At 43.5% G+C, this 26437-nt stretch overlaps 1 protein-coding gene across 1 annotated transcript in view; it reads left to right on the plus strand.

Annotated features, from left to right (window-relative positions):
- LOC149460775 (uncharacterized) overlaps window positions 1-26038 on the plus strand; it is an 83697-nt gene extending 57659 nt beyond the window's left edge. The window contains exon 4 of the mRNA XM_089679240.1: window positions 22715-26038. Within this exon, the coding sequence (XP_089535366.1) occupies window positions 22715-23328 (614 nt within the window). The 3' untranslated portion in view covers window positions 23329-26038. The remainder of the gene's footprint in view (window positions 1-22714) is intronic.
- The last annotated feature ends 399 nt before the right edge of the window (window positions 26039-26437 follow it).

Raw genomic sequence — 26437 nt, forward strand, 5'->3', positions numbered from 1 at the left:
AGGAAAGAACAAAGAGAGGGCGCACAGGCCTAGTGCATTACCATAAAAAATGTTTAATAAGAAATAAAGTAGGTGTTGTACTCACAAACGACAATATAGTCAAGGCACATCATAAAAGAACAGCTGGATCAACACCGCGCTGAGTAACAGTCCACAATAGGGAGTTTAGACATCCAAAAGACTGATGCGTTTCGAGGACTTGCCTCTTCCTCAGAGCCCAGGAAGAGGCAAGTCCTTGAAACGCGTCAGACTTTTGGATGGCATGGGACTGCCTGAGAAGGCCCATGGGGGAGGGGGGGGATTGTCTCCTGCTGCTTGTAAAGGCAATCCTGTAGCTAAATAGCCACTAGGATTGTTTTTACATAAATGCTGATCGCAAGCTGAAAAAAATGACACCAGGATGATGCCTGCAGCTGTAGGCATCATCCTAGTATAACCATTCAAAGTCCAGTGATGTAGCAGTACGTCACTGGTCCTTGTTCGGTATATATGCTATGTTCTATTTTTTTTGTATGCAGGCTGTGGGCTGAATGAAAAAAAAAGAGAAGAAACCTCTGCCCAAAAAAAAAAGTGTGGTATGCCCACCATTAAAATATACCGCCCTGCATCCACCCACTTCTGATGGTGGGCATACATTAGGTCGCACTTTGCCAGTTCCAAGATTGTACAAATGTCTAAATAGTGGCACGCTTGAATTGTCCACGTATAAGTGGTACCCTGTATGGAAAAAGGATGACACCAAGTCCCAAACTATCTTGCCACTACTCCTTATGTAGTCTGGGCATCTGGGGTGCTCCACCTGACTATCTTTATTTTTTCATTTAACTTTTTATTTCATAATTACACAAACATTAACACATTCCATCTTCCAAAATATACTTTTTTCTTTTCTCCCCTAAATGAATAAATACATTCTATAACCCCCCCCGCCCATCCCACCATCATTATCGTATCTTTCTCTATCTGTATCCATTTCTCCCTAACTTGTTCCGACCAATCTCATCGTGATTTCTTAGGTTACCTCCTTTACCTTAATTAGTTCTGTATAGGATTCCGAGGTTTTGAAATTTAACCAAACACTCCATATGCTTTTATTTATTCCCATCTTATCCTCTTCTAAACTTCTCAGTTCTTCCATTCTGAAAATGCCTTCCACTCTATCTATCCAATCCACCACCCTCGGAGCCTCTGCCACTAACCAAAATTTTGGTATCAAACCCTTTGCTGCACTGATTAAATGGTACAATACTTTATTCCTATTTACTTTCACCATGGGCTCAGAATAATAAAATAAGCATTTCAGGAGATCCCCTTGAATATTTACCCCACATATTTCCTTGATATAATGCGCTATTTCCCTCCAATAAACCTATATCTTCGGGCAGCTCCACCAGATGTGCTCCATATTACCCTTCTTTCCACATCCTCTCCAGCACCATGGGGGCTTTCCCCTTGCTGCTTGTGGGTTATACTGGGTGATAAATACCATCTCGCCAAGCATTTATAGTTCATCTCTACTGTGCGCATGTTTATTACCTTGTGTGTTAGATTAAAAATACCTTCCCTTTGCTGAGGGTTGCTTTTTATTCCTAGTTCCCTTTCCCATTTACTTAAATATCCAGGGGGCTGTATATCCTCTAAGTCCACAAGGATTTTATATATCCTAGAGGTGATATGTTTTGGGCTTAATTCAGCATTCATTAGTTTTTCAAGCGGGTTCATTTCTTCTACATCCCTAAAGGGTTGTGGTAATTTTGCAATGAAATGAGATAACTGGTTATACTTCCATTCATCTATTCTAACAAACAAATCCTTATTCTTTTTTAAATTCTGAAACGTGCATAGTCTCCCCCCTTTTAATATCTTTCAAACGTGCGTTTTTATCCTTTATCCACCTTCAACTTATTTTAACCTTTCCTGGTACAAAAAAATCTGTTCCCACTAATGGCATCAATAGTGAATTAAATTCCCATTTTTCCTTATTGTGTAATCTGTCCCATGTATCAAACACTATCCTAGTCAATTTACTTGTTTCTACATCTAATGTGCAAAACTGTCAGGGCAGGAGCTATGAAACGGACTCACTGACTGATGACAACCACCACCCACAGACCGGAGTCCCTCAGGGCGCGGAGTCTAAGTCCCAGGCTGCCCTTCACCAGGGCCCCTGATGGTGGGGATGGACTTGACGCAGCCAGGAACCAGGTCGTGGCCCCTGAGACACCCCAGCTATGGTAATGGCCATCGCCAATGGTGTGTAGCTGGTAGGAACCAGATCAGACAATAGCGTAGTCGGGCAGGCCGGGTCGACAACAACGGGACAAATGGTACAGAACAGTAGACAAGAATAACAGGTCACAGGCCGGGTTCAGCAACGGGAGGTCAGAGCAAAGGAAAACGCAGAGAATGGTCTAGTCAAAAGCCGAGTCAGATTCCAGGAGAGTCACGAGAGTATAAACCGAGCTGTTGCAACACTAACACACAAGACACGAATGCAAAGAGCACGTGTGGGCAACATGCTTATATGTGATCAACTACACCCCTCTGGGGGATGGACCGCAGAGGCCTGAAGGCATAAAAGACTCCCACCATGCTCTGCAGAAACCCAATATGGATGCCAGCACATGGAGCAGCATAATCTCTGGGAAAAGGTAGGACCTTGACAGAAACCCATGAGGTATCTAAATCATTTTATCTAATTGTGATTTAGTTCATTCCCCTTCTATCTTTACCAAACTTTTCCCTTGTGAATTAAAAAAACAATCTATCACCCGTGAATATTACAGCTGTATAATACTTTTTTATATTCGGTAACCCCTCTCCTCCATTTGCTTTTGCTCTGCATAACACTTTATAACTAATCCTAGTCCTCTTATTTGCCCATATGAACTTAGTAATCATCTTTCTAATTGTTACAAAGAAAATTCCCAGTAAAGATATCGGGAGCATCTGAAACTTATACAGAATTTTTGGAAGTATCACCATCTTGACTAAATTATTATTCCAATCCACGAGGCCCCCCTTTTACTAGTCTTTTCAGCTCGTCTTTTATTTCATCTATCAGGGGAATATAGTTTGTTTGGTATATGCTTTTTACTGAAGTCGTTAATTTTTTTCCAAGATATCCTATTTTTTTTTTCATCCAGGAAAAGGGGAACACGTTTTGTAATCTTTGCTTTTCTATGACTGTGAGATTGATGTTTAGGATTTCCGATTTAACCGGATTTATCTTCAAATTTGATACTCCTCCATATTGTTTAAGTTCTTTCATTAAGTTGGGTAAAGTTATCATAGGGTTAGCCACGTAGAACAGCATGTCATCTGCATAAGCAGCAACTTTGTATTCCGTATCTCCTATTTTTAACCCTTTTATGTCATTACTTTTCGTGATCCTCTCCAACAGTGGTTCCAATGACAACACAAAAAGTATGGGGGAGAGGGGGCAACCCTGCCTAGTTCCATTGTTCATCCTGAAAAACTGGGATAAGGTTCCATTTACTTTTACCACCACTGATGGGTTCTTTTATAATCCTTTTATCCAATTCATCATTTTAGGTCCCAGCCCCAATTTTTCAAGCGTGTCAAACATAAACTTCCAATTGACCCTATCAAATGCCTTTTCCGCATCGATCGACAATACGATCGCAGATGTTTTTTCCTTTTTAGCTTTTTGTACCAACATCAAAGATCTCAGACCGTTGTCCCTCCCCTCTCTCCCTGGTATAAAACTGACCTGATCTAAATGCACCCATTCAGACATCCAGTCCTTCAACCTTGCAGCCAGTACTTTTGCATACAATTTAGTATCAGCGTTTAGCAATGAAATTGGCCTATAGCTTGCACACTGAGAACTATCCTTCCCCTATTTCAAAATGAGGATGATATAAGCCTTGAGGGATTCTTCCCTCATTCCTACTCCCTCTCCTATCACATTCATGTATTTACATATTTTGGGAACCAAATATCTCTTTACATTTTTTCAGGTATCTTTCAAGATTTTCTAGTTTTTCCTTTGCTATATTTGGGAGCTCCACCTCACTTAAATCGTCCTGTATTCTTTTCTCCTCCTCCTCTTCACTTCCCCCATACTTATCCTTTCTTACATGATAAAGTTCGCTATAGTAATTATGAAACCTCCTAGCAATGTCAGATGTTTTAAACAAATTCTCTCCCTTCCCGTCACTAATTTTATCAATAAAATTCTTTGCCTGTTTATTCCTGAGTCTTCTCATTAAATATTTTCCTGGTTTATTCCCCCATTGATATCTTTTTTAGCCATTCTATTAACTATCCTCCTAAAATCCTGTTCCATCAGTTCTTTCAACTCACCCCCTTTTTGTATTATCTTCTGATATTTATCCGTCCCCTTTTCCTTTTTGTGAGTTTGTTCCAATTTTTGCAGTTCTTCTATGGCCTGTTTTATTTTCTATGCCTATAGAAAACAATATTCCTCTGATGTAAGCTTTATGTGACTCCCACACTATTGCCTCTGACATTCCCTCTGTCTCATTTATCTCACAAAATTGTACAATTTCCCTTTTTATCCTCTTCTCCACTTCAGGATCCTGTAAAAGTGAATCATTCAATTTCCAAGATAATGTTTTATCTTCTCCACTCCCCGTTTGAAACCTCATCATAACTGGGGCATGATCTGATAATGACATAACTTCAATCTTAGATCCTTTTACTATCTCCAACTGTCTATGCTCCACCATTATATAGTCCAATCTTGAATATGTACCATGGGCATGGGAGAAGAAGGTGTAATATTTTTCTCTCGGATGGTTTATCCTCCACACATCAACCAGCTGATATCTATACAATACCCCTTTCAAAGATTTAAGACTCCTCTCTCCTTCTCGTCTCCTCCCCCCGGATGACACATCCCATCTGGGATCCAAACACAGATTAAAATCCCTTGTCATGACCAGGTTCCCCTTTTTAAACTCCATATGTTTCCTTAATGTTCCTTCCAGAAATCCCGCTAGATTTTTATTTGGGCAATATATGTTAGCGAGTGTATATTCCTTTCCTAATAATTTCCCCCTGATAAACAAGAATCGACCTTCCAATTTTCCATTCTATCCTCCAATTGGAAATCAACTTTTACTGAAAAACTGATTGCTACTCCTTTTGCCCCCTTTACAGGTAAATCCGCATATATCCATGTTTGGTAATGCTTTGAATATAATTTCACATTTATATTTCTAGTTAGGTGAGTCTCTTGGAAGAATATTATATCTATTGAGTATTGTTGGACCACCCTCAATATCTTATGTCTTTTGCAGGGTGAATTTAGCCCTTTCACATTATAGGTCATAAACTTAAGCTCATTCATAACCTCTGTTCTTTTTTTTTATCTATTCCCTTTGACTCCTTTCCACTTGAATACAGATAATTCCTACTAAACACTTTCTCTACCCCATCTCCTCCTTCTCCCAACCCTCCTCCCCTTCCCCCCTCCCCAACCCTCCCCTCCACCTTCATCCCCCCCCACTCCCCTGGCTAATCTTAAGCCTAAGAATTTGACTAGAAGGATACCCCCTAGCAATTCCTTGATTGGGGTGAGACTCGCACTATGATGACCTCCCTTTCATCTGTACAGATAACATCTCTAATTGTCAAATAGTCATGCGCTGAGCCTACCGGACTGCCAGCCTGCTCTAACCCTCCCTATCCCCTTGATCATCAGCACAAGGAGATATAGACCAATGAGGAACTACAAGATTCTAATGAGCCCCTGGATGGAGAGAAGGGAACAAAAACACCTCTATGTATCCCCACCCCTCCCCACATCTCTATCCCATAGCCCCCTCCCCACACTCATCTTCTAAAATCGTCGTCATATCTACTAATTGCCCTCTGCCAATTGCCGTCTAACTGGGGCCCGGGTGTCTCTTTCTCTAATCCTCTCAAACCACCCCTCTATGTTAACTTTCTGTAAGTCCAATTTTTCATAAAAGTCATTATAGTCTTCTGGGAATCTCAATCTTGCCAATCTTCCATCTCTCCATCCGACCAAACAAGAAGGAAATCTCCAACTATATCTGACATTTTTCTCTCTCATATGGATTAGAAGTGGTTTTAGGGCTCTCCTTCTCACCAATGTCTGTGGAAATATCAGCGTAAATTTGTATGACTGAATCTTCAAATTTTATTTCCGGAAAGTCCTGCAACCCTTTCTATATCTGATCCCAATCTCCAATATCCTGAAATCTGGCTATCACATCTCTGGGTCTTTCTGCTGATATACCCTTTGGCCTTCTGACCCTATATACTCTGTCAATTTTTATACAATCTGTCTCTGGTCTTCCCATAATTGGGTTGCAAATTCTTTTCATTTTCCCCAGCAAGTCTTCCTTCTGTCCTTTTTCTTCCAGAATACCTCTAAACCTCAAATTAGACCTTCTACTGCGATTCTACTGATCTTCCATTTTGAATAAAACTTCTCTCATTTCTAATCACCTCTTTTCTATTTGCATTTCTAATCTCTCAATTTGTAGTGTATGTTCCTCTACTCTTTTCTCCGACTCCTCCAAACGGGACAGGACATGACCCAGGTCACCTCGGAGGTTCCCGATCTCCTTTTTGACAACTATCTCCAATTTTGTAAACATTTCTATCAGATCCTTTTTTGAAAGGGTATGTACTGAGGGCTCTTCCTGTTCAACTTTTCTTTGTTCCCCTCTACTCTCTGAAATTGGGCTTCCTTTATCTTGGACCTCCTCCATATTACCAAGTGACATTCTTGATTGATCACCTCTATGTTTATAGAGCACCTCGCCCTGGTTCTCTTGATTTTGCGATTCTGGACTTTTTTTCCCCTGTGCCGGCATATATTTTTTTATCGTAAGGGAGTTTCCACTTGCCTGGGGTGTTTTAGGGCCACCCCCTTTGGTTGGTTTACTTCTCATTTTCTTAATAGGATTTTCGTTTAATGACTTATTTGTTATTTCAGACTGGGGTAGGCCTTCTATATTTATATATACAGTATATAATATAGGTCTACTGTATAAGACTAACTTGGGTCTTCTGTATTGAATTTGCGTAAATCTGCTATATATGGCTAATACGTGTCTTCTATATAGTACTTGACTTCAGTCAGCAGTATATAACTTGATGCAGATCAGCTGTATACCATTTGATGTGTGTCTACTATTTGAAATTTTGTGTGGATCTACTATGTAACACTTGACAGAATTCCGCTGTATGGACCTTGGTGCAGGTCCCTTGTTTAGCCTTCCATATGAGTCTATTGTTTGGAGCTTAGTGCCGGTCTGCTGTGTTGTATTTAACAAGAGCCTGTTATTTACGGCTTAGTACAGGTCTGCTATATAAAATTTGGTGTGAGTCTGCTGTTTGGAGCTAGGTGCGGGTCCGCTGTGTACCATTTGGCGTCAATCAGCTGTATAAAGCTTGTTGCAGGTATGTGCTTTGGTATTAATCTGCATTTAAAAGCTTGGTGTGGGTCTGCTGTATGGTGCTTGACGAGAATCAGCTGTAACTATCAGTCATTAGACTTCCACCCGCACCGACAGACATTAGTAATACAGTTCACAAACATATGTACCCAGTGTGCTGGGAAATATCTGCAGCAACCCTTAACCATTAGCCGCCCGGCCAATGGCCGTTTGGCGGCTTCAAATGCGCTCCTCCATTCCGGGTGCACGCCATTTGGCGTGCTCCCGCACATGCGCCGTTTGCGCTAGTGCAGAGCGGCGCAGCAGTGCGATCTGTCGGCGGCCGTGCACCTCGGACACGGCCGATGACAGATCCGAGTACCGGCTCCCGTTGCTGGTACCATGTGACCTGCTGTGACCAATCACAGCAGGTCACATGACAGTTGTATACATGGATGGCTTCATTCATGATGCCATCCATTGTATACTAGTGCCTAGCTGTGAATGGTCACAGCTAATCACATGCACATGTCATGTGATTAGCTGCGACCAAATCACAGCTAAGCACAAAAAAAAAAAAAAAAAAAAGCTGAATGAATCGATTTCATTCAGGTAAATGCTTGCTTATAGCAAAGTAATTCTTTGCTATAAGCAAATTGTGTAAAAAAAAAAAAAAAAATACTGATCACTTCCCCATAGTACAATGTTACTATGGTAACATTGTACTATTTTGGTCATAGTAAAATATGAAAAAAAATCTTAAAAAAAATAAAAAAAATGTAATAAAAAATTAAATATAATAAAAAAATAAAAAAATATATATATTTTTTTTTTTTCATACTGTGACCAGTCAGTGTCCCTGTTCACCGCCATGCCAGTTATATGATGACGCTGTACTGCACTGGTGACAGTATGTAAAAAAAAAATAGTTAAAATAATTTTTTTCATTTTTTCATTTTCGGAAAAATTATGACAAAAAAATACAACTTCAAAAAACTTGCCATGCCTCTTATGAAGTACGTCGGACTGTCTACTCTGCAAAAAGGGGTCATTTGGGGATATCTGTACTATTCTGACATTCTTGGATCTCAAGAAATTAGATTGGCCGTCAGTACTTCAGGATTGATCAATATTCAGATCTATACCATAGTTTGTGAACTCTATAACTTTCCTACAAACTAAATAATACATCCTAATTTGGGTTATTTTCACCAAAGACATGTAGCAGAATACATCTCGGCCTAAATTTATGAAGAACAATTATTTATTTGTAAACTTTTATAACAGAAACAAAGAAAAATGTGTTTTTTTTTCAAAATTTTTGGTCTTTTTTTGTTAATTTAGCAAAAAATAAAAACCCCAGCAGTGATTAAATACCACCAAAAGAAAGCTCTAGTTGTGTGAAGAAAATGATAAAATTTTAGTTTGGGTACAATGTTGTATGACCGCGCAATTGTCATTCAAAGTGTGAGAGCGCTGAAACCTGAAAAATGGCCTGGGCAGGAAGGGGGAAAATTGCCCGGTATTGAATTGGTTAATCACCCTCCACCAGGCAATCTGCACCAACCTTTATGTATATATTTTATTTTATATGCCAGGTGGAATAGATGTAATTGGGAACTGACCATATATCCCCAGGCTCCGGTCCCACTGCTGCTGCTCCCTTCCACTTCTAACCTGTGACCGCCTTCCATACCTCTCTGGGTCCTTGCTTCTTCTCTCTCCTTCAGCCGCTTCCCCTCACACTCCAGCTCAAGACTCACATGGGAGCGGACTCTCACTCCGCTCCCCCAGCACACCAACACCGCTCCTTTGCCGCACCGCCGTCCTCCACCGCTCCGGATCAGATGACACCTGGGCTCTGCGTCCTCTCACTACAGGGAAGGGTAAGCTCCTTCCACACTTAGGGCACAGATCCTCATATTCCTTCTAGCAGGCCGGTGCCTGTAGCCTCCCAGCCATGCTGCTACAGCGTCCTGCTGCGGCTCATCCCCATTTCCTCCTGACAGATTCTACCCCCACGTGATGATCTTTTCCCTCATAAATCCAAAACTTATAAGTATAGCCTGTTGTCCTCTCACAGGTCTTCTACATCGTGACCCCATATCTGGCACGCTTGCTGGGGAGAAATTGTTTGAATGCAAGGCGGCCAAAAAAATGAATGAGGGACTCATCAATGCAGTTTTTTTGCTGGGGAATATAGACATCTGCAAATTTTTGGTTACGGTGATTTGTGAGGGGCTGAATTTTGTGGAGCCGGTCAAATTCAGGGTCACCTCGAGGACGACAGAGTGTATTGTCATTGAAATGCATAAAACACATTACACTCTCATATCTATGCCTGGCCATGGCAGCAGAGAACACGGCATATGATGAATCAGGTCTGTGGACCAATACAACTGCAATTCATTTTTTTAGTAATGCCCATGTTGAGGGTTAGGCCCCAAAAAAATATAAATTCGAAAACTGTAATGGGTTTCCATGCGAATGGTCTGGCAAGGTATGAATTTGGGTTGGCGGTGATACATTGTTGTGCATATAAACTGCTTTGATCCACAATCAATGCATACAGATCTTCCGTGAAAAACAGCTCCAAAAAAATCAAGGGGAGTAGTTAAATTTGCTATTTCCACCTGAATTCCGGGTTGGGCAGTGAATGGGGGAAGTTCAAGTGCTGCAGAATTTGTGGGCTGCCAATCGGGATTTGCAAGCACATCCAGAAGGATACTAGGGGCTCTACAGGCCTGTGTGTGAATTCTTGGTGGTTGTGGGACAATACTTGTGCTCACCACCGCACCAGCTTGTACTGCACTTAGGGGACTCACCACGTCGCCAAGTGATACTGCAGTGCTGGTATTATTATTATTATACAGGATTTATATAGCGCCAACAGTTTGCTCAGCGATTTACAGTATAATGGGAGACAATACAGCAATGATACAGTTCAATACAATTGGGTTAGGAGGGCCCTGTCCCTTGAAGCTTGCAATCTAAGAGGTATGTGAAGGACCAGGATGTACTAGACCGCTGGTGCTCACCAGTTCACCAAAAGGTAGCGTGGCACTAGTACTGGCACTCTGCTGCACATGAGAGTCATCAAAATTTACCGCCAAGTGCTAACAAAGATCAGGCCTGATTTTGTGAACACTGCGGTTTTGTATGCAATGTATCAAGTGACAGTGACCTACTGGCATTGCACTTGCTGGGGGAGAAGGGGGGGTAAGAGTAGGGGCTAAACGCAGGTGCTGGCAGGTGCCGGGGCTGATCCCGCTAACGCTGCATTTTTGGGGACGCTATACTAATGTGAACGCGGGTATAGTGCTGATCTGATCAAACATTGATCCGTTCAGACACTATACTAGCAATGGAGGTTTATTGTGTATGAGCGTCTTCCTGGCAATTGAGGGGTTAAATGTGATGACTGGTGTACTGACGGGCAATCTGATGCTATCTGGGAGGGGTGTGAAAACCACAGGAGCGCAAATCACATATATATATGTGATTTTGTGTACCTGTGCTGCCCTGTAGCAGTATTTCTGCTATAGGGCAGTCAGGAAGTGGTTTGTGTTATGGCGCTGCGTCACTTTAACTGACAATTGCACGGTCATGCAACGCTGCACCAAAATTAAATTTACATCCTTTTTTCCCCATGAATTGGGCTTTCTTTTGGTGGTATTTGATTGCCTGTGCGGTTTTTATTTTTTTGCGCTATAAAAAAAGACTGACAATTTTGAGAAAAAAAAATATTTTGGACTTTTCGCTATAAAACATGTCCAATAAAAAAATTTTAAAATCAAATTTCATCATAAATTTTGACCAAAATGTATTCTGCGACATGTCTTTGCAAAAAAAATCCCAATACGTGTAAATTAATTGGTTTACGTGAACGTTATAGCATTTACAAATGGCAGTATAGATACTGGATTTTAAATTTTTTTTATACTAATAGTGGCAATCAGCGACTTATGGCGGCAATCAGCGACTTATGGTGGCAATCAGAGACTTATGGCGGTGATCAGCGACTTATAGCGGGACTGCGGTGGACATTCTGACACTGGGGGGAACTGACTTGGGGTCACTGACATCCCCAGTGACACCAATAAAGTGATCAATGCAAAAAAAACACTGATACTGTAATAATGGCACTGGGGAGGAAGGAGTTAACTTCTGGAGACAATCAAAGGGTTAATTGTGTGAGAGGAGTGTTTCACTAGGGGGTGGGGGTGTGTACTTCACTGTTACACACTGTTCCTGGAGGCTGTGTCCAGCCATCACAGAACAGTGAGCTGAAAGCTGACAGGGAGGAAAGCTCCATTGAAAACAATGCAGCCTTCCTCTCTGTCTGTGATTGCCGGCTTGCTTCTTGGTTTGCTTTGATTAAATATGTATTCCAGCACGTTATCTATTGATTTTAATTTCCCATCCTGCTCCAATGTGAATGCGGCCGACGAACTGTCAATCACCCGTGTGCCACCTTTTTTGCCCATAAATGCTATTTCCAATATGGCACACCGTGCCTGAGGAAGAAGGAGCAAATGCTTCATAACGCATCGCCATTATTGCTCGTCACATTTGGTCATGAGGTCACTTCCATCCACCGCTGCGTTCCACACTGATCCGAACGCCCTGGGAGTCACCGGAGTGGCCTGACAGCAGGACCTCTGTCTCTTTCATCTGGCGGACCGGGACCGTGATTGATGACATCCACCTGTCCAGCGCCACATGCCTGTATATATTAACTTCCTTTGTGAGTGCATCTACTCTGAATTATTAAACGTATGATTGTAATACTACACTCAGATGGCACTTGTCCTCCCTGCAAGCTGTCGGCTGTAAGTAGGACAGCATATCTCCCAGATATGGCTATAGGAGGGGATTTATATTTGAACTGGTCCCCCTTTAGAGACAGGAGCTTTCTCCTTCCTCCTTTCTCAAATTGGTTAGGGAGTATAAGCTTTTTTGACGCATGGACAATTAACAGCTTCCCCGATGCCCTACAGCAGAAATACTGCTATAGGGCGGCAGGGCTGCGCAAAATCACACACATGATTTCCCATCGGCACCCGTTGATTGCAGAGATTCACTGATGGGGGAAAGACCTGTATGTAAACAATACACATCTCTCCCGTCAGCTCCTTCACACTGCTTTGTATGGCTCTGCATAGCAGCATGCGTACAGTGTAACAGCACACAGTTAACCCTTTGATCACCCCACATATCCTTAGTACAGTGTCAGTTATTTTTATTAGCACCGATCACTGTATTGGTGTCATTGGGGATTTCAGTAACACCAAATCCGTTCCCCCCAGTGTCAGAATGCCCACCACAGTCCTGCTATAAGTTGCTGATTGCAACATTACTAGTAAAAAAAAATTACAGTATATATACCGCCATTTGTAGGCGCTATAACTTTCATGTAAACCAATTAATTTTTTTAGCAAAGACATGGAGCAGAATACATTTTTGCCTAAATTTATGATGAAATTGTCCGTTTTTTTGTTTATGGTGAATAAAATCCACACAGGCGATCAAATGCCACTGAAAGAAAGCTCTATTTGTGGGGAAAAAGGACATAAATTTAATTTGGGTGCAGCATTGCATGACCGCGCAATTGTCAATTAAATTAACACATCGCTGTATCGCAAAAAATGGCCTGGTCAGGAAGCGAGGTAAATCCTCTGGAGGGCAAATGGTTAAGCATGTGGGGAGGTGCAGCGGCAGTCCTGTTGCAATAAAACTTGAGCTTGTAATGAGCATAATTCCAATGTTACAAACACCCTGGTAGGACAGCAACGCTGTAGTGAAATAACTCACAGTTCCAAGCAGTCAAAAGTGTGGCTGAGGAGAGGTGCCGACAGTGTCTGTTTCATAGGGTGAAGTATTGCCTGGCCAGTCTGGTCCCAAGAGGGGAGGCTTCTTTCCAGGTTAGTGAGTCGCTTGCCTTTCTCCCTCCACTTTAGGAACTTTCCCTACCGCTTGTTACTTTCTCCAACAAGCAGGGCCTCTCTCTCCCTACTTTAGACATTCACAAAATGTGTGCCACAACCCAAGAGCAGGGACTTATAAAGACCTTGCTTACACAAGATGGCCACCAAGGGTCACATGGCCACAGCGTAGCAAACCAGAAGGCTGCTCCATTGCCCCAGGAAACCATAGAGAAATTGTATTCCCCTAGACTCCCTGTGATGCTACTCGGGTCAAGCACCACCTACAGTGGAGAAAACAGACTTCACCTGCCTCAAGCACCTCGCCCATAAGCAATACACCTTTTATTCTACCCCACATAAGATGTACTTTGGCTTGGACTACTTCCTCATCTCTGCCCCCTTATCACCTGGTCAGATCTGCTTCTGTTATCCTGGACATACTGATCTCTGACTCAGGAACCAAATCCCACCACTGGATTATAAATGAGTCCCTTCTTCAGGTCCCAGAAATCCAGGACACACTTCCCTCCGCTCTGACCGAATTTGTTCAGCTTAATACTGGCTCAGTGTACAAGGCGTCTACCCTGTGGGAGGCACATAAAGCTTTCTTCTGAGGTCAATGCATTTCCACATTCATCCATCTGAAACGTGATAAGAATCGGTCCACAATCCTTTTACACCGACTAGAGAGGAGCAGCTTTAGCGCCATTCAAGTGTCACGCCTTCGCCTGGTGTCACAGCTGCAAAACCAAATCAGAAAATTAGATAGACATACGGGACTAAAATCTCTGGACTCAACAGGATTTGTATGACTGATCCAATAAATCACACAGGATGATGGAGAACAAAGAGTTAGTCCACCACAATCCATCCCCCACTGATCACTCCAACAAGACGGTTCCCCTATTTACTGGGATCTGTGCCAAGTTTCATCATAACTTGTATGACGGCCTTACAGCGGGCGAGCACCCACCTTATAGTCCAGAAACATCTGACGGATTTACTGCCTCTTTACAGACACCCAAACGGAACTCCTCTGATCTGAAACTTTTAAATTCTGACATATCTATTGAGGAACTCATGGAAGTTTCTCACCCTCCAGCCCTAAAATCTCTGCTTGAGAGTTTTTGATGTGCCTCTGCCGAATGACCCGTTCATTTTCTATTGGGGTTATCTTTTTTTGGGAATCTTTAAACAGTCTAAGCAATTAGCCCACCATATTTTATTGGTGCCAGATGAGTTATCTCTAAGTGTTGGCTCTCTAAACCTCCCCCCTCACACTCAGCTACCTGATACTATAACATTGGTTCCAGGCATGGAACACCTTACACCAACCCAAGCTGACCAGCTGGATCTGTTCCATAAAGTATGGGACACATAGGACCATCTGGAGCACAGTTGGCCATCTCCACCTTCACCACCTCCAATGCAGTTCACCTGATCTCCCTTGGAATGACTGGTGACTGCATTGGTTTGTGGTGTTAATTGATCTGAACCTCCTTTTGTCACCTCTTCCTTTATATCTCGGTTGAATATACAGATGTTGTTGTTATGTTCAGCACTTTATTGGCTGTCTTGGTTGTACATTACTATAATATGTCTGCTGTCCAAGTAAGATGAGTGCACATTGCAGGCCGGAGTCTTCTCTTCATCACCCTACTGGTCATTGATCATCAACACAATGGAGAAGGTTTTTTTTTTATTATTATTATTATTATTTTTCCTTCATGTTCTTCTTTGTACCAAGTTTGATGTACAATTACTTTTTGTAAAATGCAATAAACAAAATAAAATAGCTGATTTTTGAACAAAACATTTTCTGCACTCAGAATAGGAATATGGCTTCTCCCCGTGTGAGATTTCTGATGATAATTAAGACTGGATTTATCTGAAAAACATTTTCCACACTCAGAACAGTGGTATACCTTATCCCCCGTGTGAGATCTCTGATGTTTGTAAAGACTGGAGTGCTTTGAAAACCTTTTCCCGCACTCAGGACACAAATATGGCTTTTCCTGTGTGAGATCTCTGATGTATGACAATTTCTGATTTTTTTTAAAAAACATTCCCCACACTCAGTACAGAAATATGTTTTTTCCCCATGTGACTTCATTGAAAAACATTTCCCGCACTCAGGGCAGGAATACGGCTTCTCTCCCGTGTGAGATCTTTTATGCCTATTAAGATAGAATTTATAATGGAAACATTTCCCGCACTCAGTACAGGAGAAGCTCTTCCCTGTTGGAAGGCCGGCCCGGTCCCGCACAGTCTGAGGTTCCTCAGGATACAAGGAATCTGATGATCCATCTACACTGGGTGGTGCCGGATGGACATTGGAGGGAGCCGGGTTTTCTCCTGGACTATACTGTGTGATGTCCTCATCTTCTACTTTCCAGTCTGGGGACAAAGTGAGACAATCCTCGGAGGTTTTCCTCATCTCCCGGCCATGGACTAAAATACAAAGACAAAGAGGATTACTAGACAGGAGCTGTGTCACGGTCTGTGTCAGGTTCAGAGACCAGTTGCTACAGCAGTTGTAAGGCTTACCTGAAACCAGCAGGATTGGTACACCAGCGGGTCACCCTGGGAATGACACAGGCTCACCTAAGGTGCGGGGTCTAAGTATCCACTGATCTTCCCCAGAGCTCCTAATGGTGGAGATGGATTTGGCTGTGTGTGAATACCAGGTCGCAGTCTCAGGATCATCCCACCAGGGAAAGGGCAAGCTGGAAACCAAGAGCGGATCAAACAGTTTAGGGATGACAAAAGCAAAGTCAGTCACTAGCCAAAAGTCGGTCACAAACTAGACAAGGCAGAATTATCCAATAGATCAGGCAGAGTATAGTCCAGCATCCCAGGTAGCTCAGTGAGAAGAAACATTGCCTCTCACTGCAGAAGGCCCAGGTTCAATCCCAGGCTCTGACAGTACTCCCTTCCTCACAGGACATCCCCTGGACATTTTAGGACCAGGCTTGTGGGGAAACCTCTGGTGGAATTCTCTTGTTAGTCTAGGAGCATGGACATTTTCCTCAGTCTCCCAAGAATTTTCCTCTTGCCCATATCCTTCCCATTGGACAAGATATTGCAGTTTTCCTCTAAACATCCTAGAGTCAAGAATGTTCTCCACCACATATTCTTCTTCACACTGTACCTCAACAGGTGGAGGAGGAGGAAGAATTCAGAGAAAGGATTTTCATGAGATGGCTTGAAAAGTGATACATGAAAAACTGGATGAATCTTCATATTGTCAGGAAGTTTTAAGCGAAAGGTGACTGGGTTAATCTGAGCAGAAATCTGGAAAGGTCCCACAAACTTTTGGCCCAACTTTGCAGATGGAACATGAAGCTTCAGAATTTTAGTAGATAGCCAAACATCGCCCACATGAAAGGTAAGAAGTGATCTGCAATGACTGTCGGCAGCCCTTTTATAACTGTCCTGAGCCTCTCCAAAGGTCTCAATCAACTTCGACTGAGTCTCCTGCAAGGTAGTTAATCTGTTGGCAACAGCAGGAATTTGAGTTGTGATAGGGAGCTCCGGGATAAAAACTGGATGATACCCCATATTGACGAAAAAGGGGCTTTGGGAAGTGGAGCTATGTTTAGCATTGTTATAGGCAAACCCTGCCGTAGGTAGATAGTCCACCCAGTCATCCTGAAGATAACTGACAAAACACCGAAGGTACTGTTCCAAAGTTTGATTGGTCCTCTCAGTCTGACCATTACACTGCGGATGAAAAGCAGAGGACAATAATACATGACTGCTCGGGGGAGGGATTCTGGCCCCTTTTATTTTGCAGTAAATGTGATTGCATTAGTCCCGTTGATTTTCGTATTTCCATGTAATAAAAGGTGTCACATGATGTCGGGTTCCCCTTTTTCTCCTCCCTGAGTGTGTATTTAGAGGCGGAGCTCCTGCTGGAACCTATACTGGTACTCTAACCCTGTACGTTTTACTGTTTTATCATAATGATATATACTCAATAAATACTTTTTATAATACTACACCATGAGCGTTTTCATCTCTATCACCTGGCACTGAGCCTCCACATCTCAGCCCAGCATTCTAGGAGTCCACCCAGGCAGGACAATTTGGGATATTGGTCCAGATCAACTTCTCTGGCAGCCGTCACCCCATCTACCACCAGAGGGCACCTTTATCATCAGGCTATACCTTCATGGGACCTCCGGCTTCATGGAATTTCTATGTGCACATTAAATTGCACTTCCGGTGAGTGGGCAATTTTTCTACACCTTCATGTTAGGATGCTGGAATATACCCATTTGGATTGAAGTTATTTATACTCCATCACTGGAGTATACCTTTTGGACTGATATTTTACTACCTTGGACTGTTTAACATTCAGTTTATAGGACTTTTCCATTTCTGTCATATTTTGTCATACTTTAGATAGTGTGTTTTATTTGTATAGCGCTGCACACCCTATTTTCATGTCATATTCCTAGAAAGGCTTTGTGGTTCCTTTTTGTGCATCAGCAGCTTTTTATTGGTGCGCTCGCTAACTCACACATTTATGTGGCTACACTACAGCTGACACAGTTTGAAGGGCGGAGCACTTTCACACCTTATCAACTTTTCACTGATTGGTGGATTTTTGGAGCAAAATAAGTGGACTGAAGTAGATGCAAAGTGGAAGCGGTGGACTTGCAGAAAACACTATACTGAGCACACAATATTGTCCGTCTCCATGGATTTGCACAGGATTTGAGATGATTTCCTATAGCAGCAAATCTGATGATATGAAGTGGGTGTAAAGTGGAAGCAGTGGATCTGCAGGGAGCAGCATCTTGAGCACAAAGCACTTTATGTTGTGGATGGATTTGCACACGGTTCAGTTTCCTTCATTTATTGATAAACCCCATAAGACCAATGAAGTGGGTGTAAAGTGGAAGCAGTGGATGTGCAGAGAATAGGATTTGGAGCCCCGAGCTCTTTATCTCTGAATGTCTCCACATATTTGTAGTGTATTTGTGATGATTTCTGTGCACACACAATAGGACAGCGCTGTGACACATAATGCTCTTCTAGATGACAGGGAATCCTTCCCTTTGTTACAGCAGCACTCCGCTAGAAGGTTTTTGTAGGTTTGGAGTTGTTACACATAGCGCGGGTTTTATCCATTTATAGTGATGACATCATTGCCCAAATCTGGGGGTCACCAGCCATTTCCACCCTTTACTCCCAGCTGGGGGGCTTTGTATCCATATACCAGATGTTCTACAGGACTAAATCTGCAATCAATGTTACTGCAAAATCAAAGGAGCCAAAACCCCTCCCCCGAGGAGTCATATATTTCTGTCCCCCTTGGTGGGGGTGGAGGTGACCCCTCTATAAGGATCTACAGTCCATACACACACAGCACAAGGCCGGGGTCACACTACCAGACGCTTCTCGGGGCTGCAGTTCCTCTGATCTCCACAAGGTGGGGATCTCACTTCTACCCAGACAGGAAGTCTCTATGGAAGACAGGAAGTGATGTCAGACAGGAAGTGATGTCAGGTACAGACTTGCCGTTCCAAGAATAAGGAAGTAGAGAGGAGACATTCCTGGATCTGGCAGCAGAGGAGGTAATACGTAGATGAACCCCTTCAGGGGGAGGAGTTGATGATAATATATTTGCTCCCAAAGCTGGCCTACATGGTTCAGTTTTATCGTTCAGCCAGCGGGATGAGTGAACACACTGAACGGATTCCCCTATCCACACATTGGAGGTGGATGGGGGAATCCTCCCCGCTGCACTCTTGTATTCTGACAATGGGGGGACTCCTCCGCTCTCAGAATACACAGATCAACACTGAAGCTATTGGCTGCAGCCGCTGGGGGAGTGGCTTTTATCCAGCAGTGGCCACACATGGATGGAAATGTGAGCGATCCCTGCTGAACCAGCTGAATTTCCATGGATCTATGGTCACCTTCAGTGACTTCCTCCCCTCCCCCTCATCTCCTTCATGATGGAAGTCATGCTGAGATCATCTCCCATTGGCTGAGCAATATTCTCATTTGTCTCTCAGCTCCTTCTTGCTATTCCTCGTCCTTGTCAAAGTTCACTCTTCAGTTTAGGAGAGGTAGGACGCACCCAGCAACAATGATTTGGATTGCATGGGAGCCTCATATAGAGGACCCCTCAAATCTCCCCATCCAAATGTCCCTCCATCCAGAGTCTATATATCCTATGACATCACACTGACCTCACAGCTCCTCCTCCCAATGTCCCTCCATCTGACATTTTTCTGATGCTCTTAGGATGTGGGGCCCCTTGGTATCCTCACATGTAAAGTGGGACTGTTGGTCCTGCGTTGTATGTAATGACATCAGAATGCTGCAACAAGCCTATACCCTGCGTAGTGTGGGGGTCCTGTGGGGGGGAATTATACCTCAGCCTGAAGTGGGGCTTTAATAAAATGGAGACCTGAATGGCGAGGTGAGGAGGATTCTGGGAATATCATTTGATGTGACTATTTGTGTTCAGATGTAGAGTTTTCCTCCTGTGAAGTCTGGAGATCATATGACATCACATTGCCTCCACCTCCCTCCCTGATAGAAGAGAGAAAGAAGAAGAAGATTCTAGAAGTCACCAGAGAGATCACTGAGCTGCTGACAGGAGAGGTGAGCGGTGCCGGGAATTCTGGGACATTCTCCAGTAACAGACAAGGGATGTGTCTGGATGGTGACTGTATCATTGTGTGTGTCAGGTTCCTATAAGGTGTCAGGGTGTCACTGTCTATTTCTCCATGGAGGAGTGGGAGTATTTAGAAGGACACAAGGATCTCTACAAGGACGTCATGATGGACAATCAGCCGCCCCTCACATCACCGGGTAAGAGGAGACTTTATTGTAAAGGAGAGAGCAGTACGGAGGATCCACCTAGATCCCCCATCATCTGATAAACACATAGAAACAATGGATTCAGTCAGTGTGTGTGTTTCCTACAGATGGATCCAGTCATGGGAACCCACCAGAGAGATGTCCCTGTCCTCTGTATTCCCGGGATTCCACACAGGAAGGTCACACCATCCCTCACCATCATCAGGTAGATGAGGAACAATCACTGATAGTATCATTAGGATCTGTACATTATCTGCATTGTTACTATTGATGTCATTTTTATTATATATTCAGAGTGGAAACCTGAGAGATCCTAAAGTTGAGGTTAAAGAAGAAGTAAAAGAGGAGGAGGAGGAGGAGGATGGGGGAATGGAGGAGTCAAACTTTCTAAAAGAACACAAAGATCTGTACCAGGACACCATGGTGGAGTCATCCAGCTACAGGAACCCACCAGAGAGATGTCCCCGTCCTCTGTATTCCCGGGATTCCACACAGGAAGGTCACACCATCCCTCACCATCATCAGGTAGATGATGACAATTATTGGTAGTTGTGATTTATACACAGCATGTTTGTTACAATGAATGTTTTATTATATCTTTCAGAGTGGAATCCTCGGGGATGATAATATTGATGTTAAAGAAGAGTATAAAGAGGAGGATGAGGAGTATGGAGTGATGGAGGAGTTTTCAGAAGGACACAAGGATATGATGGAGCCACCTAATACCAGGAACCCACCAGAGAGATGTCCCCGTCCTCTGTATTCCCGGGATTCAACACAGGAAGATCACACCATCCCTCACCATTACAAGGTTGATGGGACGGAGCTTATAAATAATAGACTCATGGAGTCAATGTGTGGATTGTTTATGTGATGTTATAATAATACAGGTTATATTTTACAGATGATATTTTCTCTCATTTCCTTGATTTAGAGTGGAGATCCAATCGATATAGAATTTGAGGTGAAAGCAGAAGAAGAAGAGGCGTATGTGAGGGATGATCAGCAGTCTATGGAGGAGGATGGAATAACGGGGACATTTATAGAGGAGGACACTCCTACAGAGATCAGCACAGGTGGGTCATGAACACTAAATCCATTCCTCCACCCATACTGCTCACTGATTGGTCCAGAGTAGGGCGGGGACTGGGTGATATCAGCCTGTAATCCCCTGGTCACTTTTTTGAGCTGTGTTCCCCGTCCTGTATTCCTGGATTTCTCTCGGATAATCTTCCTTCTCTGTGCTGCAGACACAATTTATGTATCTAGACTGGATTTATGGAGATTCTGGGGTTCAGCTGGCAGCAAAATGTTGATTCATAACCTCAGCACCTGGGGCCTGTGCTTCGAGCCTTCTACCCCATATCCTGAATCTAGCAAGATCTCTGACAGAACAATTCTCCCAGGGTTCCTTGCTCTGTGGTCTGCTGGCTGTGCCGGGTGGAGGGATATGTCTGTATAGTCTCAGACCCAAGTCACTGAGTGCAGTCTCAGGAGATGGAAGGCAGCGGTGTGGGATCTCTGCAACTTGTCTACAGGAAACATTTAATCTTCCACTGATTACTGAATACCAATATTATGAGTCCTGACCCTTATACTGTATAATTTATATTGTACATTACATACTCCTGACCCCGGCACTATATACTCTATGTTGTACATTACAAACTCCTGACCCCGGCACTATATAATCTATGTTGAACATTACAAACTCCTGACCCCGGCACTATATACTCTGTTGTACATTACATAGTCCTGACTTCTGCTCTCCACCCTCCCCCCACTGCTATATATACACATAATATGGAGGAGTCAATAACCAAATGATGGTGGTCTTCAGAATCAGTCCAGTCTTCATCTTGGTTGTTCTCCCCCCATCCTCACTCTCTGACCTCTGGTGGGGCTCAGCCCCACTGTTCATGACTAAATTATGGACTAAATAAGGAAGTGCAGTACTTCTTGTGTTGGGAAGATGGTGATGAGTGATAGAGGGGGTGGGGACCCTCGTCCTATAATCCCCTCATCACTGTCCCTCCTATAAAAGACAGTTCTGGTTGTTTCCTCACTCTCTGACTAAGGTCCATGAATAAAGAAATGACCTGGTAGGAGATCAGAGGAGCCATTTCCTAGTTCCCTTGAGGGTGGAATTGTAAGGTCCTCAGAGACCAAGCTGCCTGATGTGGGCGGAGTCCTGGTTTGGGGGAACCAATCAGCTCCTGTCTAGTAATCCTCTTTGTCTTTGTATTTTAGTCCATGGCCGGGAGATGAGGAAAACCTCTGAGGATTGTCTCACTTTGTCTCCAGACTGGAAAGTAGAAGATGAGGACATCACACAGTATATTCCAGGAGAAAACCCGGCTCCCTCCAATGTCCCTCTGGCACCACCCAGTGTAGATGGACCATCGGATTCCTCGTATCCTGAGGAACCTCAGACTTTGCGGGACCGGGCCGGCCTTCCAACAGGGAAGAGGTTTCCCTGTACTGAGTGCGAGAAGGATTTCTGTTCTAAATACCATCTTAACGTGCATAAAAGATCTCACACAGGGGATCAGCCACATTCCTGTCCTGAGTGCGGGAAATGTTTTTCAGTGAAGTCTATTCTTTACAAACATCAGAGATCTCACACAGGGGAGAAGCCGTATTCCTGTCCTGAGTGCGGGAAATGTTTTTCACAAAAGTCTAATCTTAAAACACATCAAAGGCTTCACACAGGTGAGAAGCCATATTCCTGTCCTGAGTGTGGGAAATGTTTTTCAGAGAAGTCCAGTCTTCATAACCATCTGAGAATGCACACAGGGGAGACGGCTTTTTCCTGTTCTGAGTGTGGGAAATGTTTTTCAGTGAAGTCCAGTCTTCGCAAACATCTGAGATCTCACACAGGGGAAAAGCCGTTTTCCTGTTCTGAGTGTGGTAAATGTTTTTCAGTGAAGTCCAATCTTCACAAACATCTGAGATCTCACACAGGGGAGAAGCCGTATTCCTGTCCTGAGTGTGGGAAATGTTTTTCACAGCAGTCCAGTTTTTGCAGACATCTAAGATCTCACACGGGGAAGAAGCCGTTTTCCTGTTCTGAGTGCAGGAAATGTTTTGTACAAAAATCAGATCTTGTCAAGCATCAGATGTCTCACACAGGGGAAAAAAACATATTCATTTCCTGAGTGCAAGAAATGTTTTTCAGCTAAGTGCAATCTTTATACAGTGAAGGAAATAAGTATTTGATCCCCTGCTGATTATTAATATTTGCACACTTACAAAGAAATGATCGGTCTAAAAATCAAATAGTAGGTGTATTGTAACACTGAGAGACAGAATAGCAACAACAAATTCAGCAGAAGTGCATGTCTAACAAATGACTGATTTGCATGTTCATGAGGGCAATAAGTATTTCATCCCCTATCATTCAGCAGGATTTCTGGCTACCAGGTGTCTTTCATACAGGTAACGATCTGAGATTAGAAGCAGTCTCTTAAAGGGAGTGCTGCTAATCTCATTTTGTTAGTTGTATAAAAGACACCTGTCCACGGGAGCAATCAAACCATCAGATTCCAAACTCTCCACCATGGCAAAGACCAAAGAGCTGTCCAAGGATGTCAGGGACAAGATTGTAGACCTACACAAGGCTGGACTGGGCTACCAAACTATGGCCAAGCAGCTTGGTGAGAAGGTGACAACAGTTGGTGCAATCATTCACAAATGGAAGAAACACAAAACAAGTGTCAGTCTCCCTAGGTCTGGTGCACCATGCAAGATCTCACCTCGTGGAGTGTCAATGATCATGAGAACAGTGAGGAATCATCCCAGAACTACACGTGAGGATCTTGTCAGTGATCTCCAGGCACCTGGGACCACAGTCACCAAGAAAACAATTAGTAACACACTATGCCGACAAGGACTGAAATCCTGAAGTGCCCGCAAGGTCCTTCTGCTCAAGAAAGCACATGTCCAGGACCGTCTGAAGTTTGCCACTGAACATCTGAATGATGCAGAGGAGGACTGGTGGAAAGAGTTGTGGTCAGATGAGACCAAAATCCAGCTCTTTGGCATCAACTCAACTCGCCGTGTTTGGAGGAGGAGGAATGCTGCCTATGACCCCAAGAACACCATCCCAACTGTCAAACGTGGTGGAAACATTCTGCTTTGGGTGTGTTTTTCTGCTAAGGGGACAGGACAACTGCACCACATCAAAGGATCAATGGACGGGGCAAGGTACCATCAAATCTTGGGTGAGAACCTTCTTCCCTCAGCCAGGGCATTGAAAATGGGTCATGGATGGGTGTTCCAGCATGACAATGACCCAAAACACATGGCCAAGGCAACAAAGGAGCTGCTCAAGAAGAAGTACATTAAGGTCCTGGAGTGACCTAACCAGTCTCCAGACCTTAATCCAATTAAATCTGTGGGGGGAGCTGAAAGTTCAAGTTGCCAAACGTCAGCCACCAAACTTAGATTTGCCACCAAGTACTAAGTCATGTTTTGTGAAGGGGATCAAATACTTATTTCCCTCATGAACATGCAAATCAGTCATCATTTGTTAGACATGCATTTCTTTTGAATTATTTGTTGCTATTCTGTCTCTCAGTGTTACAATATACTGAACATTCAATTTTCAGACCGATCATTTCTTTGTGAGGGGGCAAACATTCAAAATCAGCAGGGGATCAAATCCTTATTTCCTTCATTGTAATCATCAGAGATTACACAAGAAAAAGAAACTATTCCTATTCTGAGTGTGGGAAATTTTTTCGTACAAAAATCAAAACTTGTTATACAGTAAAGATCTCACATATGGGAAAAGCCACATTCCTGTCCTGAGTGAGGGAAATGTTCCTCACTGAAGTCCTGTCTTCCTGTACATCAGGGATCCCACACAACCCTCGAGGTGTATTAGTGCCTTCAGTGTGGGAAATGTCTTCTAGATGAATGTTGCTGGACTTCACAGCTGTCAGGTGGGAAAGAAACACACCCTGCTATACACCTCAGATATACTCCATGGCTGATCTTCATCATGGAAGAAACAGGTCATAAGGAGATCAGAGGTCACCAAAGACGTGGATGAAGTGTGGGACCGGGTTGGCCATTGATAGCAGGAGAAGAATAAAAATGGAGTCAATGTTCTAGCGTAAGCTCTCACAAACACTTGGAGGTCTGATGGAAGTGTGAGGTCCTGCCACTGTGACAATGACACCAGGTCCTCCTGGCTGCTGTTTGAGAAGCTCCAACATGTATTTTGTGAGCAGAGAAAACTCTGTTCTAGGTTTTCAATAGATTTGGTAGTTCCGGGTCGGGACCTGGAGCTTGAAGATTCCAGAGATTCTTGACGAGGACAAGACCTTCAGTCCCATGTCCAGGCTTTGCTAGATGCCTGCAGCCTGTGTGAGTACATAGGTGGGCAGGATCATTATAGGCCAGGTCTTCTGCCATTTGGAGAAAGGACCCTGTCAGGAGAGTTGGGGGTTCTTGCTGGAGACTGCATCCCTTGTGAGGTGGGATTCCTTGCCCAAGGACTGGGAAAGTCAGGACAGCTCCAAGAGTCTGGGGGACCTGAAGTGACTTGTGAGTCCAGGGGGCTGGACAGAGTCCAGAAGTCAATGGAGCTTGAGGGGATCTGGGGAACCCAATTCAGAGGCCAGGAGTTGACCTGTGTAGTGAGGTGCTGCATCCAAGGCTGAGTAGTCCTGAAGAAGTCCTAGTCTGGGGGACCAGTGTAAAGATCAGTGGTGCTGCTGAAGTGTAGCCAGGTGAGCTAGCATTTTCAGTTATCTGATGTATTGACAAAACTGGACAATCCCCTGCGTGGGAAACCTTATGGTGTAAAGACTTTTATTTTCCTTCTTAATAAAAGTGGGCCACCGTGCCGATAAACCGCAAGTCTTGTCTGACGTGGACTCACTTACAAACATCTACCACAGGAGCTAACAAACCTCCATATTACAGAGGGATTTCAGGAAAATACTGCATTGAGGCCACTAGATGGAGCTGACCATCATAGGAAATCATTGTGTAAAATAAATGATGGCCAGAATGTATCTCGGCGGGGCAAATGCTCCTCACATTTGTCCAACTAACTTTCACTTGCAGTAAGTTTTTATTAAAGTTTTGTAGGATACATTGTGCAACTCGTACAAATATTCAGAAGTAACCAACCCATGAAAACAATTCCAGCGTGCATCCGTAAATCATACAAGAGAATACAAGTGATGGATATAAAGATCAATGAGCGCGGCGTGTTACAAGATCGGGTTTACAATAACGATACACATTGTAAGA

The sequence above is a fragment of the Staurois parvus genome, unplaced genomic scaffold, assembly GCF_062004578.1.
Source record: "Staurois parvus isolate SC_StPar_1 unplaced genomic scaffold, SC_StPar_1.0 ptg000221l, whole genome shotgun sequence".
NCBI classification, from domain to species: domain Eukaryota; kingdom Metazoa; phylum Chordata; class Amphibia; order Anura; family Ranidae; genus Staurois; species Staurois parvus.